Source organism: Diabrotica undecimpunctata, chromosome 6, assembly GCF_040954645.1.
Source record: "Diabrotica undecimpunctata isolate CICGRU chromosome 6, icDiaUnde3, whole genome shotgun sequence".
Taxonomy (NCBI): domain Eukaryota; kingdom Metazoa; phylum Arthropoda; class Insecta; order Coleoptera; family Chrysomelidae; genus Diabrotica; species Diabrotica undecimpunctata.
In genome coordinates, this window is record NC_092808.1 from 9,834,544 (window position 1) to 9,845,009 (window position 10,466).

The 10,466-nt window shown below is 33.6% G+C and overlaps 1 protein-coding gene across 1 annotated transcript in view; it reads right to left on the reverse strand.

Annotated features, from left to right (window-relative positions):
* LOC140443105 (papilin-like) overlaps positions 1–889 on the reverse strand; it is a 366,758-nt gene extending 365,869 nt beyond the window's left edge. Inside the window, 1 exon segment of the mRNA XM_072534177.1 lies at positions 592–889. Coding sequence (XP_072390278.1) covers positions 592–620 — 29 coding nt within the window. The 5' untranslated portion in view covers positions 621–889.
* Positions 890–10,466: the final 9,577 nt, after the last annotated feature.

Here is a 10,466-nt window from a genome sequence, read left to right on the forward strand (position 1 = left end):
TTCTTTAAAGACCACAGTATTCAACTTTCGTCGCAATAACAATTATCTACGTTGATTTACGAAGCAAGTAATTACTTTTACAACTTTTAACAATCGCTATTTTGAAGGCTTTATATACTGTTAAAAGATTAAGATTTGTCATTTTATTTTAAATATTTTTTAATAGTAAGTTAAAAGGCTAAAAATTGCATTTTTCCCACTAAATTGTCAATAATTAAAAAAGACGCCGAAATCTTTGCAGAAAATCTTTGCAACCAATTTCAGATACCAGGATTTGTCACAGTACCAGAACAAGATCTTTTCTGCTTATTTCCCTACACTATTTTGATGATAAAATTAATATAGATTTAGTGATTTATTAGATTTTTACCCGACATGAAACACAATTCCAATTCGAAGTGACTGTATACCAAAAAGTATTCATAATAAAAAGATCTTTCAAAGTTAAGTCAGTGCGAGTGGCATATAATGTTAAAATTAATATATCTAGTGCATTGTAGAATTTGTCAAAAACATTTTTAGTTTCTTTTAAAAAATTGTGTACACCCTGTATATAATATCTAAAATTTTCAAATAAAAGCACAAACTTACATGTTATATCGCCTGCTAAATAATTCCATGCCAGAAAATTCCCCTAAAGCACTCACCAACCACAGAAAAAAACCAAATATCCGTAAACGAAAAAGTCAAAAAAAATCACGTCCGTCTAAAATGTCCAAAAGACCATAGAACCGTCCGTCGCGCCGGTTCCGCCGAGAGGAATGATTAGAATGAAACGAAACCACGAATCCCAAACCACCAGAAGCAGCGAAAGATCTCTTCTCGCATCGCATCCAGAGAGCGACGAGAACGCCTCCGCATCGGTCAACGAAAACTTTTAAGGGCCAATGCTGGTGGCCCGCTCTCGGCCTACGGCTAGCGACGTCGTCCAACTCTTCTTGGATGATGATTGTCTAATGACGAGTTCATATAAAAAATATAAATGAGCGGCCGGAATAACCTATTTACAAAAAGTGTCTTCAGGAATGGAAACAAGAACGATTAATACTAGATATCAGATTATTAAGGCGATAATATAAGAAGCACTAATTGTAATATCGAAGAGCTTAAAGTTTATTTAAAATTATTAGAAAAACCATTTGATGTAATTGACTTAACTCAGAGTTACACTAAGTTTTAGAAGAATATGTTTACGAAAGAAAAAGTTATCACAAGGCTAATTATAAAAATCAGATGGGACTATAGTCTATATAAAGGAGACTATTAACTAGTTTTTTTTATTAAACACCTAAGCTGTATTTATACCACTGAAATCTGGTCACAGTTGACCAATTATCAATTCTTAATTACTAAACGATATAGTAATTCTAAGAGCTTAACAGTATGGTTTCTTCTTAATTTATCTAAAAACTATGCACTATAGGTAATATTTAACACATTACTATGCTCTGATTTTACATTAGCTAAAACAGTACACTAACTCAAATGTTTTTCTTTATTTCAGCCTTGTTTCGAGCCCAGTATTATCGAGGACCTGCCTTACCTCGATGTTTAAAGCTGAATTTTCTATCTACATCTTCCATCTCAAGGTCCTTGTGGAGGTCCACATTTCAAATTTACCAAGGAGCATTAACTATGTTTCTTAAGACTTTATACTGGAATCTCTGCATGAATGTACTGCATCAGACGTGCCGAGCAAAGTCGTAACTTTATTTTTCTTTGGCACGAGAACATATCGTAACTTTTATATGAATACCAAAACGAGTTGGCAAGGGTTCTCTTGCTTTTGAAGCTTTCATTTCTTGAGGATCGTATGGATTGTTTTTTTTAAGTGCCAAGGATACTGAGGTTTCACGAAAGAGAATCTTTAGTTAAAGGCGTGAAGTCATGCAAAATCTACTCATAATTATGTTTCGACCAGATCCTTTGAAATTTATTGCAATTTCTTTGATAACTCTTTCTCCTCGATTGACACCTCGAGTATTACTTACTTTGTCTGTATAAATAGTTCCTTTGAACCATTTACTGCATCACGGATCCAGCAGGCTTCAAAGGCATATACTGAGTGAACCTCGTTCTTCCTCGGAAATAAAAGTTTTCTGTTGGCTTGTAAATAGCAGCCAAGTTTGCATTTAGCACGTTCAGCAATAATGCTGTTATTTATAGTCGAGACTTTTACTTTCGTTGTCTGCAATTAATTTAAGTATTTCGACATTGATATTGTCTGGACCGATGGCTTTTCCGTTCTTCTGAGCTTTTACTGCATAAATAACTTCTTCTTTTATTATTTTTGGACCTTTTTCATTTATTCGATCATCCGTGGATGGTGGAGAACAACGTCTATCATCGTCAAAAAGTGTGAATGTATTCTTTCCATCTCTCCAGTCTGTCTTCTGTACCTATAATTATCTCTTTGTTATTATTTCTTAATATTGTTCCTTGTCTTTTTCTGTGTCTACCTATCATTTCTTTCACCTTTTTATGGACATTAAAGGTGTCATATTTTTTCTTCTGAAATTGTTTAATTTCTAGGCATTTGGCTGGCATCAAGTTTTCTTTAGCTTCTCTGCACTTTTTCTAATAATTTTATTGACTCCTTTGTATTATATCTAAGTTTGTTTTATGTTTTCGTCTTACGTCCATGAGGTCCATGATATCTTGCGTTATCCATTCTTGTTTTCTGTTGTTTTTCGTGAACCCGATGTCGTCTTCTTGTATCTTTGTTATTTTAGTTTTTAGAGCAGTCCATGTTACTTCAATGTCTGTCTGTACCAAACTCTCTAGCGTTTCTATTTCTTTCTCAACCTTGATACTTATTTCATTTTTCTTTTCAGACTTCTTCAGTTGTGAGATGTCTATTTTTTTGACACTTTTTCCCTTTTAACTTTAAGAAACCTTTTTAGTATAAAATTTATTATAACTGGATTGTGATTGCTATAAATGATAGCTCCAGGACAGGTTTTAATAGATTTTATGTACTTCTTGAAGTTTTTATTGAGCAAAATGAAGTCAAATTGATTTCTAAAAACTTTATCTTTTCTGTCTGCAGGTGATTTCCAAGTGATTTCTTGAATTTTGTTTGCAGAAGATGTTGGCTAATAACAGGTTGTTCTTTAGGCAGAATTGTACCAGTCTATCTCCCCTATTGTTTCTGGTACCAAGACCGTATGCTCCTATGTTGTCTCCTTCGGCACCACAACCAATTTTGGTGTTAAAGTTACCCATAATTATCTTTATTTCGTCTTTTCTTGTCGGTCGCAATATTTCATCTATATTGTTATAAAAGTTTTCAATTTCTCTCTCTGATTTGTCACTTGTTGGAACATAGACCTGAATAACCTTTAAGTTTCTATAGGTTGTTTTTAATTTCAACATTGCTACTCTATCATTTAGAGAGATGAAGTCTATGACTGACTGCGCAATTTTGTTCGATACTAATATAGCCGTTCCATATTGATGTTCTGGGTCGGTACCTTCTGACCAATAGATGTATCCGTCTTTTGTTTTTTATTTTCCTGAACCAGGCTATCTTACTGCACTCATCCTCAAGATTTCTATTTTTATTCTTCTCGTCCGGCTTCAGCGTTTGCAAGTTTCCCAGATATGAATAAGCTGTGTCTCCTTTATGCATATCCTTTATTCAGAATCATTCACTCAAGTTATATTTTCCTTTCATTTTGGCCTATGCAGACTTTTACAAATAGCCAATAAGGTAGAAGAGATGAGGAGGTATTCCTATCTCTGTCATTATACTCCAAAGTTTATTCTATTTCACTTGATCAAAGGCCATTTGATAGTGGATAGAACATAATATGTACTCTACTTTAAATTCTCGTAACTTTTTTATAATTTATTCTCGGGTGGTCTCTGCTCGCTTGGTCATGAGGTTATTCTGGGCAAATGTAGGGTTTAAGTGAATTATATATCATAATATCTTGCTAGCATGACAGAAGAGCTATTGTTCTATAGTTGGAGCACTTTGTTTTGGACACTTTTTTGTAGATTCCTACGAGGAATGTATATTAGCCAACCGGTTGATCAAACTACTGATGTTCGGATCGAGTTGTGGAGGTCATTTTAGCTACATTCTCGTCTATTTCTGCACATTTTTTTTTTTTAAGTTTAATCTTCGTAAAACTGATTCAACTGAACTGCATAGATTCCCTTGATCCAAGCTAATGCTCTCATTCTTGAATGAGAGAACATTGAGAGTCAAATAAGAAAGCAAATATTCAGAACTACGGTTACTTAAAGAAGGAATCATACAAGATAGTGTTTATGTCAATGTCAATATGCCATACAGTAGCCAATACTGTATTTATTAAATACTTGTGACATGTGTTACGGCAAATGTTAAATAAGGTGAAAGTAGTCAATATTATACCTAGTAAGAGTACCTAGTAAGAGTAGAAAGTAGTCAATACATACGGTAATATTACTGATTGGAGAGGCATTCGAAGAGACAACCAGATATCTCCAAAATTCAATAAAAAAAAATGAATAACTGGAATAACAAATGGCGCATAAAAATTAATGAAACAAAATCTATACATATCTATTTTAGCTATAGAAAAGTAAATAATCAAGCAGTTATACTAAACAATAAAATTGTCGCTTACAATCGCTTAAAAGAAAACAGCTAAATACCTAGGACTACATCTGGATAGCAAATTAAAATAGCAGGTACAAATTTTAAAAAAAAACGAAGAATTGAAAAAATACAAGAAGCTGTATTGGTTATTGTGAAGAGTAGCATAATCGAATACTAAGAATTATACTCAAAACCCTATTTTATATTCGCAACAAAGACCTACAAAGACTAGATATAATGTACATGATATTAAGGTGTTTAGGTATATAGGAATAATCAGCTCTAGCCAACGTTAATGTAGGGAAACCTTTACTACACCTGATGCCTAATGTGGCAAATTATTTGCAAATCTTCCAAAAAACAAAATATAATAATATATTCGCGCTATGATTTTCTTTAATATGATTTAGTATATAGTTTTCAACATGTGATACAATTTATAACTCAGTAACCTATTTGATGCTACCATGAACTGATAAGGACAAAATGTTACTACAAAATTACTTCCGACCAGAAAGATAAGATAGAAATTTTATGCCACCTACATTTGAGTTAAAATTATACGCTTTATAATTAGGTCACTTTTACGACGTGGTTTTGACATGTTTAAAACATTTTTATCGTATCCTTACAGTTTAATTGGAAATTTTGTAAATATATATACAGTTGTTTGTATACATTGTTAGTTATTTCCAAAGTATACTTAGAGAAAGCTTGACTACATAGAAAAGAAAATGCGAAGGCATGGGAGTACCGGTACGAAACCTATATACGTTAAGCTTTGCAGACGATCAAGTAGCGATTGCACAAGACCAAGAAGACCTCAGTTCAATGATGAAGAATCTACAAGAAGAATATATCAAGGCTGGCCTAGATATTAACCTCGAGAAAATAGAATACCTATCTACATAACACAAGTGAAGAAGACATAGAAGATCTATAGATTGACGACAACGTAACAATCAAAGGAAGGGATAAATTCAAATACTTGGGGTTTATAATCACGAAAAAGGCAACAACAGAGCAAGAAATTAAGCAAAGATTAGGACAAACAAGGACAGCAATCCGACAACTTAACTCAGTATGGTGGGATAGACACCTAAATATGAAGACAAAAACACAGATTTATAAAACATTAGTGCGAAGTATTATGGCATATGGAGCTGAAAATTGAATTATAAACAAGAAAAGCAGAAGTAAGATAGTAGCAACAGAGATGGAATGTCCGCAAAGATGTTGCAGAGTAACAAGAATGGATAGGAGAAGTAATGACGAAATAAAGGAAAGGACATCAATAGAAACAGACATAATAACATATATAGAACAGAAAAGACTAAAGTGGTATGGACATGTAAGAAGAACTAGCGACAGCAATGGACAAAGAGAATAAACGAATGGAGCCCCATAGGAAGGAGGAAAAGAGGACGACCCTGAAAATCCTGGAGGAACTAAGTAGACGACGCCATGAGTAAGAGAGGCCTAAACGATGGAGAATGGGACGACAGAGAGAGATGGAAACGGTTCAGCGAGGGAAGGCAATGAATACTGTAGAATCCCTGAATATATTCCTGATCGTGAATTTTTAAATAGAAACTTTTTAATTCATGTCTGAATTTTTGGCTAATTGGCAATGGAATGCAAAAGAGATATTTGACCATCAAGCCACATGGAAGGTACTTTAAAACTGTTGCCGCTTCAGGGTCGTATTTGAAATATCTGCCAATGGTGCATTGACGAAACAAACTGAATTTATTAAGTTATGATGTATATTTGAGAGATCCTTTATGGATGTACTATACTTCACAAATTAAAACTAAAATTGCCAAGTATTAGTAAAAATTAAAAATAATGCATTACTACTGTTCAAGAATTTATTACTTTATAAATTCAACTACACAAAAAACAAATAATGCACAGACCAAACCTTAAAAATGCTCTCGTCCAATAACTTCTTGTTGAATCATAAGGTTGCACCTTTTTTTACAAAGTGTGTCAAATCAAATCTAAAAATAAAAAGGAAGTACTTAAAAATCAATTAGTAACAAACCAATTCCGCTGTCTTTACACTAACGAATTAAAGTATACAGTACTTCTAGTGGGATGATACTATTAGTACCGCCTTTATTATTGATTTTCTCTATTACTACAAAGTTAGGACATGAATTTATGATTTTAAACAACTAGTAATAGACTACAAGCCCATGGGACATTTTTAATGGGTCATTTGACCCATGAATCACATATAAATCAATATTACAATATGTAATAACAACTTTAGAAATTATGCCGAAATTATTCTTATCGGTACACAAAGCATAGCATGTCAAATTAACAGGTGCCATGAGAGGCCAACACAGACTCACACATAAAAGTTATATACGGGCCGCGTGATGCCGATGTGGACTCACGCGCTAGGTCGTCAGAAAATGTTGTGTTGTTGTAGCTCAACAGCGGCTTCTCCAACTTATTTAAAATACGCGGGGACATTTGGAGCCCGGCCAGATAGTCTAGAACAGTGTTTCCCAAAGTGGGGGGTCGCGACCCCCTGGGGGGTCGCCATGAGGTACTAGGGGGGTCGCCGAACATTTCCAAAATAAGACAAAAGCACCAGTTTGTTAGATCATGTATTTTTATTTTAACAACGCCGTAAATAGAAATTAACAATAATTATCAGACGAAATATAAAACTAAATATTAAAGTCCGTAAAAATAAAAGAGTAAAACAAAGTCAAATATTATAATCTTAATGAGAGCTATGCGCCTGTTTCTGTGAAACTAATCTTTCAAATCTAGGCTGTGTATTTGAGACACACACAATTATATCATTTTCAAGTACGAGACGATTTCTAACTCTTGTTTTAATGGCAGTCACAGACGAGAAACTTAACTCACACAAATATGATGTTACAAATTGAACCAAACATTTTACAGCTTCACTCGCCAACTGGGGGTATTCCTGCATTTTTTCGGTCCAAAATTGGTCCAAGTTCTGGGAAAAAAATTGGAGCTTCAACATTCCATCACTTGATATTTCAATAAGTTTTTCTTTCATGTTTATTGGTATTTCAACATGCTGAAAGGAATCGGCTAAAAACGGATTTAGTATCCATCTGCAACTGTCGTAACTGTTTTGAATTACTTCGGGGAAATAATCACAGAGCTGTTGTTTTAAATTGAGCAAAGTAACATGCATGTCAGCAAAAACTTGTTCAAAATTTGTAGCACTGTAATTGGATACATTTTCCATAATTTCCTGAAGACTCTGGAATGAATCGAGTTGTTTTTTGCGAAGTGAGGTCGACCATAAATCGATTTTTCTTAGTCTTAATTTTATCTGTGGCTGTAGTTATATTAATGTCGCGACCTTGTAAATTACTGTTCAAAATATTTAATTGCTCGAAAATATCAGCAAGGAAACTTAGTTTCAGAAGCCAAATAGGATCGGAAAATTGATTTTCATATGGGGACTTCCCATCTTTCAAATACATTAAAAGCTCTGCTCTTAAGTGAAATACTCTTTTTAAGACGTTGCCCCTTGAAAGCCACCTTACTTCGGTGTGATAGAGAAGATTTTCAAATAAAGCACCCACGTCTTCGCAAATTTTTCTAAAAATACGGGTCTGCAAAGCTTTTCCTTTAATGGAATTTACAACTTTAATGATGGTTTTCATAACACAGTCCATTTCAGGAGGTAAAGCTTTAGATGCAAGAGCTTCTCGATGTAAAAAACAATGTCTCCATTTAGCATTAGGCATTATTTCTTGTAATTTGACGACAAGACCAGATTTATGTCCTGTCATAGCTTTAGCGCCATCTGTGCATATAGCAATACATTTACCCCAGTCAATATCATATTTACTTGTACGTTTCACAAAAGTGTCAAGTAAACATTTTCCAGTGGTATTGGTCTCCAATGGGGAACAGAATAAAATATCTTCCTGAATGCCATTATTTGTATCATATCTTACAAACGTAATGAATTGGGCACAGTTAGATATATCTGTGGATTCGTCCTCTTTGGATAGTATTATTTGACAGAGGTATTGTATTTAATTTTGCAGCCTCTCTTTCCCCACACATTATATGTACCATTTCAACAGCTGCTGGAAAAATCAGATTTTCAGCAATTGTGTGCGGATTACTAGTTTTGGCAACACGATAAGCAACTTTATAACTTGCTAATAATGCTTAAACTTGCTTTTTTCATTAATAGTGGTTGCCAAGGGAAAACTGTCTTGCTGTTTGTGAAGGACGTTCAGCTTTCTTTCAAAGAATTCTACGGGCTTGTCTTTTTTATCTGGATGTTTGCTATTTAAATGTCAAAGTAACTTTGATGGCTTCATGATTTCTTTTGACAAGACTTGTCCACAAATAACACATTGTGGTTTATTGGAAATAACGGTAAAACCATATTTAAGATATTCATCAATGTAGAATCTGTTTTTCTTTTTATTGCTGCTACTGCCACTTTCAGACTTAGATGGTTCTGCACTTCTTTTTAAAAACTTATCCATAATTTATCGTAGACGTAAATACGTAAACGGGAATACGTAAGTCGTAAAATATTTACTCATTACTCAACACCGCGTTCGCCACCATAGGCTGTTTGGATTCGAACTGAGGTTTCGTTGCGCATCGCCGTTTATATAAAGCCAAAACGAGGCTACGAGAACGTTCCAGAGTGCCATCTAGTAGCGAGCGCTTTCGCGATTCTCATGGAAGAGTTTTGCGATGTAGACACAAGCTAATATGTCGCGGTGTACAATGTGCAGTCGACTTCTTATTATTTATTTTTATTGTAAATGCTATTCAGGCAGAAGTACCTACTACTAATTACGAGTGGGACAGATAGCAATCATTAAAATAATTGTATTAAAATAAAATAATTGTTTTTGATTTAAACTTAAACAGTAAAGTAAAATTAAATTTGAGAAACCATCAGATAATTGTAAATTAGGCACGCTATTTCTGTCAAATAATATTAAATAAATGAGTGGGGAGAAATTGGGGGGTCGCGAACAAATTTTTTAGCAAAAAGGGGTCGCGGTTTAGATAAGTTTGGGAAACTCTGGTCTAGAAAGCATACTTGGTCTGTGCTTCTAAGATGTCAACGAGGACTCACATAGCCCATAATATTTATAAGTAACAATTTCGCAATTATATATTTTTTTTGTTATATATTTATAATATATTTATAATATTAATTATAATATTTTTTATTATTATTATTATTATTAATTATAATATATTTATAATATTAATTATAATATATAATTATAATATATTTTATATTCATAGTAAGAACACGTTTTAGGCAAAATAAGCTATATTTTCATAAAATAAAACGTAATAACATTGTATCAAAATTTTGTATCTACCAATTTCATTTTTTGTTACGGAATATATGACAAAAAAACAGTCAAGGCAATAGAATTTTTACAGCCATCACCTGTCAATGAAGTGTTAGTTGCTTTCCTCTGTGCTACTTGCCTTCCTCTCTCTTTTACCATTTTTGCATAACACGTTGTACATCGTCTTCTGCCTGCATAACCAACATCGCTGAGTTTGTGACTATTTTCCATAACGACTGGTGTGACAATAAAATCTCCTAATAGGCCCCGAATTACCTTTTTCTTGAATTTGGTAATCGTCATGCTTTCATTGGCAATACTTTTATGCGCGACATAGGCATTTATAAGTGCTGTGCCAGTCCGATAAATTTCTGTACCATTTTATTCCTTTACGTAATGGCGAATTATAGCTTTTTGACATCAATTAAGCTTTTATATTTATTATATTCGCTTGTCTTTAAGAAGCAACACTAAAAAGCCATTTTAGTGTTGCTTCTTAAAGACAGGAAAGATTTATTTTTCAC